At 36.2% G+C, this 18,666-nt stretch overlaps 1 protein-coding gene across 23 annotated transcripts in view; it reads right to left on the reverse strand.

Moving 5' to 3' along the window:
- Positions 1 to 1,369: 1,369 nt before the first annotated feature.
- TIA1 (TIA1 cytotoxic granule associated RNA binding protein) overlaps positions 1,370 to 18,666 on the reverse strand; it is a 34,482-nt gene continuing 17,185 nt past the window's right edge. For 7 of the 23 annotated variants that reach the window (XM_059187970.1, XM_059187967.1, XM_059187974.1 and 4 more), the window contains 7 exons: positions 15,858 to 15,933; positions 7,624 to 7,732; positions 7,145 to 7,240; positions 6,947 to 7,031; positions 6,454 to 6,577; positions 5,338 to 5,483; positions 1,370 to 4,071 (listed from right to left, as the gene is read on the reverse strand). In XM_059187970.1, the coding sequence (XP_059043953.1) occupies positions 3,915 to 4,071; positions 5,338 to 5,483; positions 6,454 to 6,577; positions 6,947 to 7,031; positions 7,145 to 7,240; positions 7,624 to 7,732; positions 15,858 to 15,933 (793 nt within the window). In that variant the 3' untranslated portion in view covers positions 1,370 to 3,914. The other 16 variants (XM_059187977.1, XM_059187969.1, XM_059187973.1 and 13 more) reach the window with 10 other exon arrangements.

Genomic DNA, 18,666 nt, shown 5'->3' on the forward strand with positions numbered 1-18,666 from the left:
ATTTTGTTTTTAGAAATCATCTGTCATTGAAAGAGGTTTGTTGGGGCACCTGGGTGGCTCAGTGGGTTAAGCCGCTGCCTTCGGCTCAGGTCATGATCTCAGGGTCCTGGGATCGAGTCCCGCATCGGGCTCTCTGCTCAGCGGGGAGCCTGCTTCCCTCTCTCTCTCTCTCTGCCTGCCTCTCTGACTACTTGTGATTTCTCTCTGTCAAAAATAAAATAAATAGGGGCGCCTGGGTGGCTCAGTGGGTTGAGCCTCTGCCTTCGGCTCGGGTCATGATCCCAGGGGCCTGGGATCGAGTCCCGCATGGGGCTCTCTGCTCAGCAGGGAGCCTGCTTCTCCTCATCTCTCTCTCTGCCTGTCTCTCTGCCTATTTGTGATCTCTCTCTCTGTCAAATAAATAAATAAAATCTTTAAAAAAAATAAAATAAAAAAAAAAAATAAATAAAATCTTAAAAAAAAAAAAAAAAAAAAAAAAGAAAGAGGTTTGTTAGCGGGGCACCTGGTTGGCGCAGAAGGTTAGGCCTCTGCCTTCGCCTCAGGTCTCAGGCAGAACTTCAGCCACTTAGGTGCCTCTAAAGGGTTTGCTTTTTAATTCCTACGAATACACTCTTCTAATTTAACCATAACCTCAAAGGCCTTTGCCTCATGGTCTCAGGGTCCTGGGATCTAGCCCCACACAGGACTCTCTGCTCAGTGGGGAGCCTGTTTCCTTCTTTCTCTGCCTACTTCTCTGCCTACTTATGATCTCTCTCTCTGTGTCAAATAAATAAATAAAATCTAAAAAAAAAAAAAAAAAAGTTTGTTTTTTTTTTTTTTTTAAAAAGAGAAATCACCCAAAAGTGGGGATTTGCGCTCACAACCCCAAGATCAAGTGTTGGATGTTTTCTACTAACTGAGCCAGCCAGGTGCCTCTAAAGGGTTTGCTTTTTAATTCCTACGAATACACTCTTCTAATTTAACCATAACCTCAAAGGCACCCCACAGTACTTAGTAAACCTAACTCTCTTTGTATATACAATCTAGTCCCTACCAATTGCCTTCTCAAATGTCAACTGAACTCTAACACACATAAAAAAGGAAAACAAGCAAGCATAGGGACAAAACAGGAGAATAAAACTACAATGTGGAACTCATCTTCGACAGGGAAATAATACCAACAAGGAAAATTAGATCCTGGTTTCAAAATGAGTTAAATCTACAGAATGTCAATTCTTTTGTGGTATTAAATCATAATTCAATGCAAACCATGGTTTCGGAATAAAGTTAAAAAAAAAAAAATTAACAAATACCCGAGTGAATATAATATGGTTAAACCAAAAAGAAAAATCTTTCACACACAATAATCACTGCAAGAAGATCCCACAGGTTATAGAAAACATAAAGGAACTTTAATATCCAAACAGGGCAAAGAATACTGAATTAACGACCCATTAAAGTGTGAATCACTTCAGGTTCTTTACAGTACCAGATATATTATAGTAAAATCTGAATGCATATTGCAGAGAATGAAACCATTTTTAAAACTTTAATTTCGTGACCTGGTAGTAATACCAGTTTTATTTTTAGACTAAAAAAATCTTTAAATGATTTTAACACTATGTGTAAGACTTAAACCAAAGTTAGCAATGTTCCTGAAATGTCAATTTGTTCAGTAGTAACTTTTTGAGAAATACCACTTTCTTCTCAAAAAGTAGTTAATGTACACTTTTAAGATTTGTGCAATAAGAAAATATACTGGCTAATAAAAAATGTTACTTGAGAAAGCCAAAATGAAAGAAAAACTATACTTTTGCTTAAATTACTTATGCCCAAATAACTTACCCTGCAGTCCATAGAATGTATAGGAAATAAAATATTTTTGAGTAAGAAAAATAATGAGGGTCCTAAAATAGAAACATAAACCAGAAGAATCTAAAAATAGCTTCCTGATATTTTATTTTTTGAGTATTTCATTTAAGCTGCTTCTGGTTGCATGCCCTGATCTGTAGACGTTAACAAGGAAATAAAATTCCCAAGTATTTAAAAAATTTACTCATCTTCCATAAAGCAACATTTAATGTATCAACAATTAAAAATACACAGTGACATAATGAAACATCAGTACAACTGCATAGAATTGAGCTCCAGAGAATTATACACTTATGAGCTGTCTTTCCTGGGCTCTGGTTTACATGAATATTGGCTTTAGAGACCAGTTTAATTTGCTCCTACCTGGAAGAGACAAGGCCAGGAAACTTAAGATTTCACAGGCCTTTTCTGCTGCTAAATGCTAGGAGCTCTCTGAAGGTCTTAAAAACAACAAACCATCCAAATAAGTATACTGGGGACTCTTCCCCTTTGTGAGTAAAGGAAGAAGAAAGTTTGTGACTTTCACTGAAAACAAAACAAAAATCTCCCACAATGTTTCTAAGAGACTCTGAAATGTACTAGAAATTTCAAAACTAGAACAATGCCATCAAAGATTAAACCTCTTAATGCTCGGAGCCACCCCAAAATAAAAAGATTGGGAACTCCAGGAAACAGGTACCAAAAGAATCAAAATAATGATTGCACTGAGGATTCTCCTCTTTGAAGGCTGTTTAAGGAGGTAGGATTTTAAGGTTTTTTTGTTTGTTTGTTTATCTTTTGGCCTCTGAACATTTAAAAAATGCTTTGCCCGGCTGGTCCTTCAGGCTAATTTTGAAGTTCACAATGAACTCCAAGCCTGATATAGGATATTCTACAGTTTCACAGCTGTCATTTGTACATATTAAAACTAAGTTGATTTACTCTTTTTGAGTAAATATAACTAGAAAATGGCAAATTAATATATTCCTTTACATACAACTTTGTGTCTCAAAATTCTTGAAAAATAAGAGCAGATGACTTTGTATTCAAAGACTACCAAAGTGTGTATTTGATATTCACATGCAAACAACTTAAAACCTTAGAAATCTCCTGTCAACTCTGCATGATTGATGCCTTTAAGAAGGAAATGACGTACAAAGCTTGCTAACTGTGCAAAATATTAAATTGCTAAGCATTTTACAGAATGAAACAATACATGTAAATGTAGAAGTTGACACATGAAATTAACATGGGCTCATAAAAACTTCTCACATTTCAGAGATTTTCTTAAGTAGCAAGTTTTTGTTTTTATATTTCCTGGTACACAGCAGAGTTTATCAGAGAAGATAAAAATCCTTTAAACAAATCCAAGAGGGAATTCTTGAGGCACCTTCTCATATAAAACACAAAATGAATGCAATTATCAATCCATCTGAGAAAAGTTTTCAATCTAAGTGAACATCATTTTTTCCCCATTTAAGTATATTTTACAGAAATTTAATAAGGCAAGACAAATTTGTGAAAAATGTAGTTACAAAAATGATGTAAACTAATAATTTATATTTTAAAACCCTGAAGGGAAACAGTGGAGATGGGACAGTTCAAACAATGCCTTAAAAAAACAAAAACATAAACAAAAAACAAACCTAAAACAGAATTGTGCACAAGCTGAAGATTACAAAGAACTTCTAGACTTTGCACAGTTTTGGTTCTTCATTTTTTTTTTGACATCTTTATATTACATGTTTTAAATCATATCAGGAATGCAAACTAGAACTGCACACTACTTTAGTGGAAAAAAGTTCAACATTGTGCAATTTTCTGCCTCTTAATTTTAAAAAAGTGGCAGCAATCCCTGCATTTGTATTTGAAACAAGGATCTGAGAAACTTTATCAAAAAAGGTAATGAAGGCAAAAATTGGCAGACATCCAGCATCTTGTTTCTTTTTAAAACAATGTGGATGATAAGTAATTTCATGATTAAAAAATGAATCTTTTTAAATAAATACATTGTATCTGACATTTGCACTGACTGATTTGATAAATCTTTAAGTAAACACGGCTTTACTACACTCCCTGTAGCCTCAAGCCACTGGCTTTAGATTATGGAGTCCTTTTTCACTGGGTTTCATACCCTGCCACTCGGTACCCTGCAGGCTGATTAGGCAACATGCTGCCATTCTGTCCTGGAGGTGGCGGCACTCCATAATTTGGTCCCATCCACGGTGCGGAAGACTGTGTCTGACTGGTAGAAAATGTGAAAGAAGCAGAGAGGAGGGGAAATCCACTGGTTAAAATAAAATGTAATGCCAAGGAAAAAATAACATATACATGGAAAAAATACTTTTACTTAAGCCCAAATATGAGAATAACGGTTATGCCAGGGAAAGCAAAGGCAAAAGTTTTTTCTCTTAAAAACAAGCATGCTCGGGGCGCCTGGGTGGCTCAGTGGTTTGGGCTGCTGCCTTCAGCTCGGGTCATGATCTCAGGGTCCTGGGATCGAGCCCCGCATCGGGCTCTCTGCTCCGCAGGAAGCCTGCTTCCCTCTTTTGAAAAAAAAAAAAAAAAAAAAAAAAAAAAAAAAAAAAAACACAAGCATGCTCATAGGTTTAATTTGTGCAGTTTGATTTTGTTAGTTTAATACAGCTAAAAAAAATAAAAATACCCTTTACATTTATCCCCTTTGAATTCAGAAAAAAAGTCATTTCTGACCTCAGAAAGGAAAACTGTGCATCTGGGTTAGACATACACTGAAAAAGTCACTACCTGTAAGAAACTTGATCATTTGGCACAATAGAGACTACCACATACATTACTCAAAGAAAAAATTAAAACAATTATTAGCATATGAAAGCTCATAATATTTTTCAACATTACAAATATAAGGTTCTTTTATTTTTTTAAAGATTTTACTTTTAAGTAAACTCTACATCCAATATGGGGTGTAAACTTACAACGCCAAAATCAAGATTCTCATGCTCTAATGGCTAAGCCAGCCAGGCAGCCCACAAATATAAAATTCTTTTAAAATAAAAACTACAAAGTATTTTTAGTTTCTTTTTCAAAAATTTGTTTCATAATTCAAGGTGTAAAAAAAAGTGTCCATATAACAATGTGTGAAGAAACCCTATATCGCAAAGTAAAAAGCATAAAGAATAAAACACTAGCATCAAAATAACTGTATCCAAGAATGGCTAAAGGATCAGTAGTCACGTAAAAAGCTTAGCAGTTATTAAGCTCTTATTTTTTTACCTAAATATTAGTTGATTCATTACTAAGTATTACAAAAATTCTTTTAATACTGGTTATGCCTCAGAGCAGCACATTTCCAGATAAATTTTTAAAGAAATACACTTAAAACTATGTATTAAAAATAGCTCTAAACTAAGTCCTTCAAAGGCTAAAACTTGCTTTACAGAGAACCACATTACCTATTAATTATTTAAAGTCTCTTCCTAAGCTCTTTTTTCAAAGCTAATAAAAAGGGAAAAAAGAAAATATGCTTACTTAAATCCCTGCTGATTCCATGCTTGGCCATACATTCCATATGCAGGTACTTGCCAACCATTAGGCATATACTGGCCAATTTGTTGTGCATTTCCATACCACTGGCCCCACTGGCCATAAGCTTGTGGATATCCAATTTGATTCTGCTATTAAGTAAAATTGTAACAAGTAATTTAGTATTATTTGAAGTTACATGTACACATACAGTACCACAAATGAACCACAATTTGTGATGTATCACAAATATATAGGGATAACACATTAGGCCATCACTGCAATTAAAATAAAAGGATAAACAAGAGTTTATAAGATGAGTTAAAAAAAAAAAAAAAGACAGTGAGGTTATACTACTGTAACTCCATATGATGCTCTAAATGGCACACTCTTTGTAAGGTAGTAGGTAATCTCCCAGTAATAAATATCAAACTCAGTACAATGTTTAAGTGTTTTATAAATTAAAACTAGATAGGGAAGACAGAAAAGGATTACTTATACCTATATTTAGTTTACCTAAGAAAGTTATATAGCCTATATAGTTTCGGAGTTTCTAATTCCTATCTTGATGCTCCACTTACAGTTTCTTTGCAGAAAACTTATTTTCTTTTAAAGAGAGAGTACAAGAGCATGCAAGACAGAGAATATTAAGCAGGCTCCATGTCCAGCATGGAGCTGACCCAAGGCTCGATTTCGCAACCCTGAGATCATGACCTGAACCAAAACCAAAAGTCAGATGCTTAACTGACTGAACCACCCGAGGCGCCCCTTCACAGAAATCTTTATGGGATCACGTTTGAACCACTAAAGCTGCCGGGAAAAACAAAAGCAGCAAAATCTAGAAAAAATGCCAAGGCTCTAAATATCTTTATAGCTTTTGTTTCAACTGAGTCAAACACATTTGTGAGTTATCCAAATAGTATGTGAATAAATCTACCAAGTATTAAGAAAAAAGCCTGAATACCCCATTAGGTATACCCTAGAACTATAATACATGTAGGAAGAGCCCTTATGTATTATCATTTCAGCTAGAAACTATTAACAAGGATTATCAATAATTTCATTTTAAAATAATCTAACATTAGCCCAGCAATTACTGTCCAAAGTAAAGAACCCTCTCACCTGTTGCACAGGATTTATCATATCAAGAGTTTCTTTCCCCCAATAGCATTTCACCACATGACCTTCGATGGTAGTTCCATTAACAGAAACAATTGCATGTGCTGCACTTTCATGGGAATTGAACCTATTGAAAAGAATATTAAGAATCAGCAATATAAACTGTTTAAAGTACTTATGAATAAAACCTATTCTTAAAAAATCAAGCTGAGCCTGAGGTAAAATAGGCACTTCACATGAAAGAGTAACATGGTGTACTTTCTTCCATATATTTCCCAAAAAATCTTCTAGCTCTGAAAAAATGTCCTCTAATAGAGAATGTTTTATTGATCTTGTGGTTACAAGGAGGGAGCCACCAAAACACAGTGGTAAATGTTGCTAAATGCTAGAGAAATTTCTATTTCTTTACAATCAAGGTTAAATTTTTAAGAAAACTACTAGGTGAAATATTCAAAATGATTTCTAGGGAAAGTTTTTTTTAAAAAAGCACCCATACCGAACAAATGAATATCCTTTATCTGGAAAGACTCGAATTTCCATTATTTGTCCAAATGGTGAAAAAGTCTGACGCATTAGTTGTTCTGTTAGACAAAAACAAAAACAAACCATACCAAGTTATATAAAATCCTACAGACATTAAGCTTTTCATTTAAAAAATAAACCTCAAAATGCCACACAGGTAAGACTCCCATACCTGTCAGCCCAGAAGTGACACCTCCACAGTATACAGTACAGTTGCTCGGACTAGACTGATTTACAACTTCATCATATGATAGCTGTTTGGTGTTTGCTGGGGAGGGAAAAGTTTAATATTCTAAATTCATTAAATAATGAATTTATCAGAAAGAGAACAGCAGCCATCAACTACACTACTGTAATGATAATTTTTACCTTTACCAAAATGCTTACATAATACATTTGAGGATTAAATCTCCCCCAAGAATATCTAAAAAATTACTCAATATTCTCTATTTAATAGGAGACTTGACATTAGAGACAGTATCATTTATTACTTAAAATTACAAAATGAAAACTAAGTACATTTTCAACAGTAGTCTTGATTTGCTTCTCATCTATTTCTGCAATAAGTCTCCGGGAACAGCTCTAACATTTAAAATCTAGTGTATTTTTCTCCAAAATTCCACATTTCCTTTTCTTCTCCAATACACCTACACTCATATGTACTCTTTGGAGCTGGAGGCTTTCGGGTTGCCCAGTTAGTTCTGATTTGTCTTCCACCAAGCCATTGGCCACCCATCTGTTGAATGGCGTTTTCGGCATCCTGTTCCGCACAACATTAGAAATGACAAAGACGCTACCATTAGTTGATGTTGAAAGACTATTCGCAGTAGAGAAAATTCAGCTGCTTTTCACAAATGTCTACTAAATGAAAATGCTTTATAAAATATACAAAATACAATGTGCTTCCTAAAGTGCAATGATGTTTTTAAATTATCTTTCTTTCATTTGGATATCAGACTTCAGGAATGTTAACTACCTGAAAAAGTTATGAGCTCCAGAGCTCTTATGAGATAGCTGTTATAAAGTTCATGTAATAATCACTCTATTATGGATGAAAACCTCACTTTACACAATCCAACAAACTTGTAACAGTATTTGGTTTCTCATTCATCCAACAAGTAAACACCAAACAGCTGTAATGTTCTACCAGCAGATTAAATGTTAGGGATTCACTGGTTAATGAGACAGACATGGTCTCTGCTGCCACAGAACTGACATTCTTTTGGGGCCACAAACTTATTACAAATTGTGGTAAATGCCATGACAGAAGCAAAAGGATTAGGGTGCCTGCGTGGTTCAGCTGGTTGTCTGCCTTCAGCTCAGTTTACAATCCCAGGGTCCTAGATGGAGCCCTGTGTCAGGCTCCCTGCAAGGAGCCTGCTTCTCTCTCTGCCTGCCAATCCCCCTGCTTGTGGACTCTCTCTCTCTCTAATACATTAAAAACAAACAAACAAACAAACAAACAAAAACCTTTTAAAATTAAACACAAAAGGATGACCTAGAGAATAAGGGCTTTGGGATCTATTTCAGACAGCATGATTAAAGAAGGTCTCTCTAAAATCTATCATTTAGTTAAACTGAGAGGAACAGGAGGTAGCTAAGTACAAACTCCAGGGAAGAAAGCCCTGGTGGAAAAAAAGCACTGTAAAGTGTGTTCCCACAGGAAAGTTTGGTACGTATCTGAAAAAAACATACTGGGGCACCTGCATGGCTCAGTCGGTTAAGGGTCTGCCTTCAGCTCAGGTAGAGAACCTGGAGTCCCAGAATCAAGCCCTGTGTTGGGTCCTCTGCTCCATGGAAGCCTGCTTCCCTCTGCCCCTCACCCTGCTCTTGCACGCATTCTCTCTCAAATAAATATATAAAATCTTAAACAAGAAAAAAAAAGGCATGTTAAAGACTACTAGTTTCAGTGGATCTAGTGAGCTAAAAAGGGTGCCAGAGGAAAAAAACTAAAGATTTTAAGTAAGAAATTGTCATGATCTGATTTATGTTTTAACAAGGCCATTCTTAGCACTAGGAAGAGAACAGTTTAGGGAGATGGGTAGTAAGAGGAAAAAGACACTCTGAGACTAAAGCAATACACAAAGAAGTGGATATAACTTACAGGAAGATTCAAAAGAATTCTGATTATAAGTAAAAGGAGAGGAAATCAAAGATAATTCCTACAATGCTTCTGGGGCAGTAGGGAGGATAGTGTTAGTTAGCATTTAATGAAATGTGAAACATAGGAGGGAACAGGAAAACACGTATGAGGAAGAAACAAAGTACTCCATTTAAGACACGTTAAATTTGAGACATCCATAAAACATCTAAATGAAAGACACTTGTTAATTAGTATGGAGCACAAAGAAGTAAAATGAATTGGACATATGGAATTCAGAATCATGAAGAAAGACTAGGGAGAAAAGAAGGCATCCTGGGACAGACCCTTGTAAAAAAGCAAAATCTGAAAACTAGGTAAAGGAAAAATTCCTAGTGAAGGTGCCGAAGAAGTTCCCAGTGATGAAGGAAGAAATCCACAAAAGTGTACGGTTCCAGAGCCAAAGGAGTAGAAATCTAGTAGTAAACCTGAAAAGAGTAGTGCTGGTGGGCGCCTGGGTGGCTCAGTGGGTTAAGCCTCTGCCTTCAGCTCAGGTATCTCAGGGTCCTGGGATGGAGCCCTGCATAGGGCTCTCTGCTTGGTGGGGAGCCTGCTTTCCCCTCTTTCTCTCTGCCTGCCTCTCTGCCTACTTGTGATCTGTCAAATAAATAAAATCTTCAAAAAAAAAAAAAAAAAAAAAGAGTAGTGTTGGTAAAGAGTGAGAACAAAAGCCAGCTTACAGTGAACTGAAAAGTAAATGAGGTACAATTCTAATTTGTGCGTATGTGGGCTTGACCTAGAAAGAACGAACAGGCAAATTCAAGGCTAAAGGCCAGTCTTAAGACACATAAAAAGGAAATGCAAATTCTTACAAAGAAACCAACATTGTCTACCATACTTACCAGTTCAAATTCCAGGACATATTTATTGTTGTGGGTTGAACAGTGTCCCTTAAATTGAAATAAAGTCCTAACTACCACTTGCCCCCAACTGTGAATGTGATCCTAATTGGAAATAGGGTCTTTATAGATGTATTAGTTAAGATCACTCTAGCGATGCCTGGGTGGCACAGTAGGTTGAGTGTTCAATTCGGTTTTGGGTCAGGTTGTGATCACATGGGATATGGGATCAAGCCCTGAAACTTTAGGCTCCATGCTCAGCAGGGAATTTGCTTCAGGATTTTCTCTCTGCCCCTACCCTCACTCATGAATGCTCTAAAATAAATAAAATCTTGGGGCACCTAGGTGGCTCAGTTGGTTAAGTGTCTACCTTTGGCTTAAGCCATGGTCCCAGGGTTCTGAGATAGAGCCCCACAGTGGAATCCCTGCTCAGAGGGGAGTCTGCTTCTCCATCTCCCTCAGCACCTCCCCACCCCACTCATGCTCTCATCTCTCAAATAAATAAATAAAATCTTTACTGTGATTTCACTCATATGCGGAATCTTTTTTTTTTTGTATTAACATATAATGCATTATTTGTTTCAGGAGTACAGGTCTGTGATTATCAGTCTTATACAAGTCATAGCACTCACCATAGCACATACCCTCCCAGTGTCCATCACCCAGCCACCCCATCCCTCCCACTACCCCTCCACGCAAGCAATAAATAAAATCTTTAAATAAGGGGCACCTAGGTAGCTCAGTGGGTTAAGCCTCTGCCTTTGGCTCAGGTCATGATCTCAGGGTCCTGGGATCGAGCCCCACATCAGGCACTCTGCTCACCAGAAAGTCTGCTTCCCCCCTCTCTCTGTCTGCTCCTCTGCCTACTTGTGATCTCTGTCAGATAAATACATAAAATCTTTTTTAAAGAAAAAGGTGAGATCATCCTGGATTAGGAAAATCCAGTATGAATGATGACCTTGTAAGAAGAGAAGACAACGTGGACACACAAAGCAAGAAGGCCATGTGAAAAAAAGGGCAGAAACCAGAATGATGTAGCTACAAGCCAAGGATAGCAAGGATACCAATGATTGTTGACAACGGTCAGAAAGTACAAAGGGAGAGTTCTCCAGAGCCTTGAGAGGAAGCACGGCCACGATGACAACCTTGATTCTGGACTTCTACCTCTAGAACTTTGACAGAACAAATTTCTCTTGTTTTAAGTCATTCAGCTTATGGTACTATAATATAGCAGCCCTAGGAAACTAATCAACTATTGATAAAAGAGGGGGAAAATTTTGTATAGGGTGTGTGTGTGTATGGTTGTGAATAGGAGATGAAGAAGTGGAAGCACATGGACAAACATTTTGAGAAGTCTGATTATGAATTACGGCAGAGAAATGCGGAGATACGTAGGAAAGGGATACAGGGTCAAGTCTGTGTGTGTGTTTTTTTTTGTTGTTGTTGTTTTTTAAAGAAAGTCTCCATGCCCAACATGGGGCTTGAGTTCACAACCCTGAGATCAAGAGTCACATCCTCTACCAATCAGCCAGGTACCCCAAGCATGGTTTGATTAATACATACTAGAAACATGTTTTTTCTTTTCTTTCTTTCTTTTTTTTTTTTTTTTAAAGATTTTATTTATTTATCAGAGAGAGAAGGGGAGAGAGCAAGCACAGGCAGACAGAATGGCAGGCAGAGGCAGAGGGAGAAGCAGGCTCCCTGCCGAGCAAGGAGCTGGATGCGGGACTTGATCCCAGGACGCTGGGATCATGACCTGAGCCGAAGGCAGCTGCTTAACCAACTGAGCCACCCAGGCGTCCCTCTTTTCTTTTTTTAAAAAAGATTTTATTTATTTATTTGACAGACCGAGATCACAAGTAGGCAGAGAGGCAGGCAGCTGAAGGCAAGGCTTTAATCCACTGAGCCACCCAGGTGTCCTGAAACACGTTTTCTTGTTCACACGAATGATCCAGTGGAGAGGGAAAAACCGATGACACAGGGCAAGAGAACACCAAAGAACATATTAGCCAATTCTATTTATAGAAAGAAAATTTTCAAAACAGAAAAATCTACAGTAGTAGTAGTAGATTAATAACAGTAGATATAGTAGTAGATTGATAGTTGCTCAGGGCAGGGATGCCTGGGTGGCTCAGGCAGTTGTGTCCAACTCTTGATTTTGGCTCAGGTCATGATCTCAGGGTCATGAGGTCAAGCCCTGTGTGGGGCTCCACACTGGGCATGGAGCCTGTTTAAGATTCTCTCTCTCCAGGGCACCTGGGTGGCTCAGGTTATCTCAGGGTCCTGGGATTGAGCCCCACTTTGGGCTCTCTGCTTGGCGGGGAGCCTGCTTCCCCACTCTCTGCCTGCTTGTGATCTGTCAAATAAATGGATAAAAATCTTAAAAAAAAAAAAAATTCTCTATCTCCCTCCCTAGCCTTCCCTCCAACAACAACAACAACAACAACAAAAGTTGCTCAGGGTTGAAGAAGAGGGTAATAGAAAGAAAAGGACAGTGACTGCCAAAGAGTATGTATCTTTTTGGGGTGATAAAAATATTATAAAATTGTGATAGTTGTAAACATTCTAATTTATAAATTCAACTCGTAGGAGCTGAATATTTTTTTTTAAGATTTTATTTATTTATTTGACAGACAGAGATCACAAGTAGGCAGAGAGAGGAGAAAGCAGGCTCCCTGCTGAGCAGAGCGCCTGATGTGGGGCTCAATCCCAGGACCCCGAGATCATGACCTAAGCCAAAGGCAGAGGCTTCAACCCACTGAGCCACCAAGGCACCCATTATAAACATTCTAAAAACAACTTAATTGTACACATAAACAAGGAGATTATATGGTATGTGAATTATATCTCAATAAATGTATAGTAGGGAAAAAATATAAGAATAAGCATAGGAACAAGGTCCTTGAAAAGGCAAGAAAAGTTAAGATCCCAGTTTTAAGTACTTTGGCCTCCACAGGAAGCACACTTCTACTGTAACAGAAGAGGAAGGTGGATGATTTCTATGTAGATTTGGTGGTTCAAAGCTGAGGGAATTCCTGTATAGCTTCTGTTTTCTCACTAAAGCATTAATCTTGTCATCTTTGGGGTGATGCTGTAGAAAAGAGGAATACTGAGGAGATAGGAGGGGGCATGAAACAGTTGTAACAAAGAACGGGAACTCAAATTTACACTAAAGAAACAGGATGGTGAAGATAGTACCATGCACTCATTTACCATGTGTAACCATTAAATTAGAAACGAAACCAACTGACTCAGTTTTTCTTTAGCAGAATTTTGTTACTTGAGTAAGCAGAAAAGCTATGTTCCACCAGTACTGGAATTTGCCCATAGCATGATTGACATGGCAATAGAGGCAAGAGAGTTGAGAGTAGCCACAAGTAGGGCTGGGGCACTTCAGCACACCAGAATGCTGCCAATCACATAAAACAAATTTTATAGATGCTGAAATGTGAACTGAGGACATTAAAGTACTTTCTCACAGTTACCCTACCACAGGATGGCTATTAGGATTCAAATCCATCTCTGGTTGACGCCAGAGGCCATACACAATCATGCTTGGCCGACTCTATGCATTAGTAATTTCTATATAGCAGGGACCTATATGCCATAATCTCAAATGGAAAAAATTAGTTCCTAGTCCACAGAAGCCTACTTCCCCAACATAACACAAATCATTAGAATCCTATGTATCAATCCTCCAAGGAGCTCACACTAACTTCGGCTATCACCCCACTGCATGAAGTATTTTTCTACTTTTCCTAAATTTTATGCTATGATTAACAGTAAAGCTTTCAAAACCAGTAATATTGTCGATTTTTATTTTCTCATTTCACAGGAAATAAAACCCTTATAATTGGTAGATGGGATATGTACATGACAGAGCTTTTATCTTTTCACCTCTCAAAATCCTTAACCACTTCAAAGTTTTCTTCTAATATTCTAATACACGGAATTTTTTTCATTCACTTCCTGAAAGGATGAAAACTATACTGCATGACACTTTTTTTTTTTTTTTTTTAATACAGATTTTACTTATGTATTTGAGAGAAGGAGAGAGAAAGCAAGAGCAAGGGGAGGGAGAAGCAGACTCCCACTGAGCAGGGAGCCAGATTTGACTTGATCCCAGGCCCTGGAGATCATGACCTGAGTCAAACACAGATGTTAACCATCTAAGCCACCCAGGTGCCCCTGCACAACACATTTTTTTTTTAATTTTTAAAAAAGATTTTATTTATTTATTTGAGGGAGAGAGAGAGAGAGTGCGAGCGCACGCACGATGAGAGGGGAGAAGGTCAGAGGGATAAGCAGACTCCCCGCAGAGCTGGGAGCCGGATATGGGACTTGATCATAGGGCTCTGGGATCATGACCTGAGCCAAATGCAGTCACTTAACTAACTGAGCCACCCAGGCATTCCCACCCCTAAGGTATTCTTACACAGAAAGTACAGCAGTGTTTCTGTAATGTATCTTTGGCAAATGTCAGTCCTAACAGAAGCAACATGATAAAATCTAAGGTTAATGAAACCTTAGTGTATACTCCAGTGCGTATATATTCGTCCATCATTTACCCCTGTATTTTTGAAGTCTGATATCTCTGGCATTTAACTGTTTTGAACCTTGAGTTATCACACTAAAAGAGGTAAATCATTTATTTGTATTTATAATACATTTACAAGGTTCAAACTTCAAGCAGTACAATACTGTGATAAGCTTCCCACTCTGATCCCCATTTGCCTCTCACTTCCAACCCCCAAAGAGGAAAACTGTACAGCGAGTTTTTTGTTTATACCTGTGATGGGAATACATATACCTAAAAAATACACACTCCCCTTTTTTACACAAATGAGGCTTTCACTTAATTTACCACAGAAGTATTTCTATAATCAGTATGTACAGAGATTCCTTTTATTGTTCTGTAAGTACTGGCTATAGTAAGATTTCCATGGTGTATATATATATTTTTTAAAACAGCAGGTGCTCGCTTCGGCAGCACATATACTAAAAAAAAAAAAAACAGCAGGACATGATTACATTGTATGGAGGACATGCCAAAGATTTTATCCAGCTGATATACAGGGGATGAGGCTTTTCCTTCTGTGTATATCCTACTCTCACCTCTCATTTGACAAACTGAACTATCCTTCCTTTTCTCCACAAAACCCAGAAATTTCAAGTCCATGTAAATGTGTTTAAGAAATGATTGTTAAATGAAAGAAACGAGAAGACATTTTCAAATACATTAGTATATAATTTCTAAAAAGTCCCCACCCATTGGAGCATTTTACTGTTTGTTTGTTTTTTTTTAATTTTTTTTCTTAATTTTTTTAGTAATCTCTGTACCCTATATGGGACTCAAACTCAGGACCCTGAGGTCAAAAGTCTCATGTTCTACTGATTGAGCCAGCTAAGCATCCTATCAGTTACTTTCTTTTGCAGGTAAAAAAAATATATATATTTTCAGGTAATAAGATTTTATATTTTAAAAATTCACAAGAACCAATGGAAAATTACTATGAATAAGAGAATTTAGTAAAACAGCATATTAATAATCAATAGCTATATTCATATATATAAAGCAAATAGAAAACATTTTAAATTACCATGAGAATATAAACAGATCATGAATTAAATAAATAAATGAGATTTTCAATATCTACCTTTGGCTGATAATTTAAACATCCTGACTTTCTATATTCTGTAAACATTTTAACAGTACTTTGCATGTATCAGGTGCTAAATAAATGCTGAAGAAATGACCAAATGGGAAAAAAAAAGATATCCTCTTGCGAAGGTGTTAATTATCAGTAAAATGAGCAAGTGGCAGATCAAAGATAATTATTAAAACAAAATGCGTATCTTTAGCCTTTGGTATTAGCACCACACATGCACTTTTTAACTGAGCTCACCCATTTGTTGAAAAAGGAGACAAAGCCATATCCTTTAGACTTTCCTGTTGCCATGTCTTTTACCACTCGGGCATCTCTGAAATCAGAAATAATCAGAAGTTTAGGTTTGCAAACTGTCCTCTGGATATCAAGTGAGACTGTCATATACAACTCATTTTTATGTTTCATCTTCATTAAAACGAACCTTTAATGCAATTTCACCTTTTATTCTATAAAATTTATCATGTATTAGCAAATGATGCTTAATAAACATGCAAATCAATAACTTCTTAAATATATATGTATATATTGTAAAAAACTGCCTCCCATTTAAAAAATTTTTTAACTTTTAAGTATTAAGCATGGTAAAAGGAGCTATTCATACGAAATTACTGGAACCATTTATAGGGTTCACAGGCACATTAGAGGAATAGCTTTCTTTAACCATGCAATTGATAATTTTCTATTTGATACCATATACTATCTAATCATTAAAAAAATTAAAATAGAAAACTGGAAACTAAAAGAATAAAAAGCTGTATATTTCCTAAATTAATTAAATTATTTTGTTTTCTCAGATCAATTGACACCCCCCTTTTGGACTATGGGTAAATTTTGAGAACTTGATGTTTTCAGAAATGTTAATAAATCATTGAAGAAAAACACTAGACACACACTTTAGTTTTAAACTATATAAGAAAAGATTTTATACTGAATTTTAAAATAACAATCATATAAGATTGATTGGAAACTATAAGATATAAAAGCAAAATTTTAAAAAGTCAGAAAGTAAAAAAGCACGCCAACATTTATCCACTGTGAACCGTAGCTTGTAGTTAGCCAGGGCAATTCTGTCCATTCTTCAGAGATACTCTGCAAAATAACCAGAGCCCTATTATTTGAGATTGAGTAAAAAAACCCAGCCATGATAGCTAAAACTCCATACCTCAAAAAATTGGGACTCAAATTGTGCTTCACAGGCAATCTGCTTTTAAGTTAGCCAGGTATGTCACAATGCTTGTTCTCTCAGGACACATGAACAAAACAGGCACTTTCACAACAAAAACCCAAGTCAGAAAGCCATGCAATATAATTTTATATTAAAGTATACATAAGCATATTTTGATCAATTTAGGAGTGATTTATTAAGTGTTTAGGGTCAAAATGACAAAGAGGTGCTGGTGAAAAGGGAAAACTAATGCAAGTCACTTCTCAATATGAAAAAATACTTATTAAATTATCGGTATGGTACACATACATTTAATTTGGTAGTTGATTCACTTTTATACCAAAATTTGTTAGACTACGCTAAGTTCAAGTAATAGAGTATAAACTGTATAAATTAGTGTAGGAAAGTACCGTATCTTTCATACTACATATTTTAACAGGCCACCACTTACTGAACACCATCTATAAACTGAGAACTGTTGCAGGATCTCTACAGAGAATATCTGGCTATCATGAGAACTGTTTAATATATGTATTTACCAATTTATTTCCTTTAACAAAAAAATTGGGAAATGATGCTGCCAACTAAAAAGGGTTCTTTTAAATTTAGAAACAGTAACTCCTTGGGTAGCATAAAACTCAGACATTATATATTACCTCCACTGAAAATTATAATCCATAAATTGTAAATTATAAAGGCTTCACAAAAAAAAAAATCATGGTTGATCATAAAAGAATCTAGACTATAATTATGATACCAACATATTTAACAAAAAGAAATTACTGATCCATGATTAAAAAGTCATTATTAAAATTAGAATGTCATGAAAACTTAAACTTGCTGATTGTTAAACAATCTTTATGTAATCTCAAATTAAAATCCCCATGTTTTCAGAAAAGCTACTTCAATCAAAATCAAAGCATTTAATAAGATAGCTATTGAATCTGTTAAAATGTTAGAAAATTTCTTTCTTCTTAAAGTTAAGTTTCAGGACATGTTAGCCTTGAAATATATTTTTAAGTCTTACTTATTTCTGAAAGGATTCTCTAAGGAGGAAGCAGCAAAGATCTAGATCAGGGTTCTTTAATCCTTCTTTAATCCTTTCATGGTCCTGTGACTACTCTGAAAATAGGATAAAACTTAAAAAGATACTCCACACCAAAAAGAAAACAAACACAAAATTTTGTACACTTATAGAGCTTTGGAGCTGCCAAAGGTTAACACCTTCCAGTCTAGGTATTTGAAAGCAAGCTAACCATCATCAACACCCTACTGACAGATTAAAGGGAACAATCAAGAAACTAGAACTTTACTTATTTTCCTAATCTGTTCTCACAGACAACAAAAAAGAGTCCATTTATAAACTCTAATCTGCCTGCCTTTAAAGTTGGCCTCTACCAAAAAAAAAAAAAAGTTGGCCTCTACCTATGACAATTCTTTGGTCACTGTTCATTTTCATCCTCCTACCAATGAACTACAACTCTTCAAATGAACACTCCCCAGATTTACTACGAATACTATTGGCATTTACTTTCCAGTCTCCTCACCTTCTCATCTCTGCTGTTGTTCTGTTCCTCAAACCAAACCAAAGCTAACGTTTCCTTTTTACTACTCTTCTAGCTGGAACAACAATAAAAAAGCAACCAGAAACCCCAAGATTCTGTTTTCTAAATTCAACAAGTACTTCTAATACTATAATCAACTTATTCTTACTCCACTATGGCATGCTTTTCAACATATTAAGATTCTTTTATGATGAACAATACCTTGAGTGAGCTACTTACAAAGGGCCTAAACTATACGACTATTAAGAAATGCAACCAAAACAGTGCTCCACAAAATACGAAAAGGCATTATTTTTAAAAGTAACAATGACAAAAG

The sequence above is a fragment of the Mustela lutreola genome, chromosome 9 (genome assembly GCF_030435805.1).
Source record: "Mustela lutreola isolate mMusLut2 chromosome 9, mMusLut2.pri, whole genome shotgun sequence".
NCBI lineage: Eukaryota > Metazoa > Chordata > Mammalia > Carnivora > Mustelidae > Mustela > Mustela lutreola.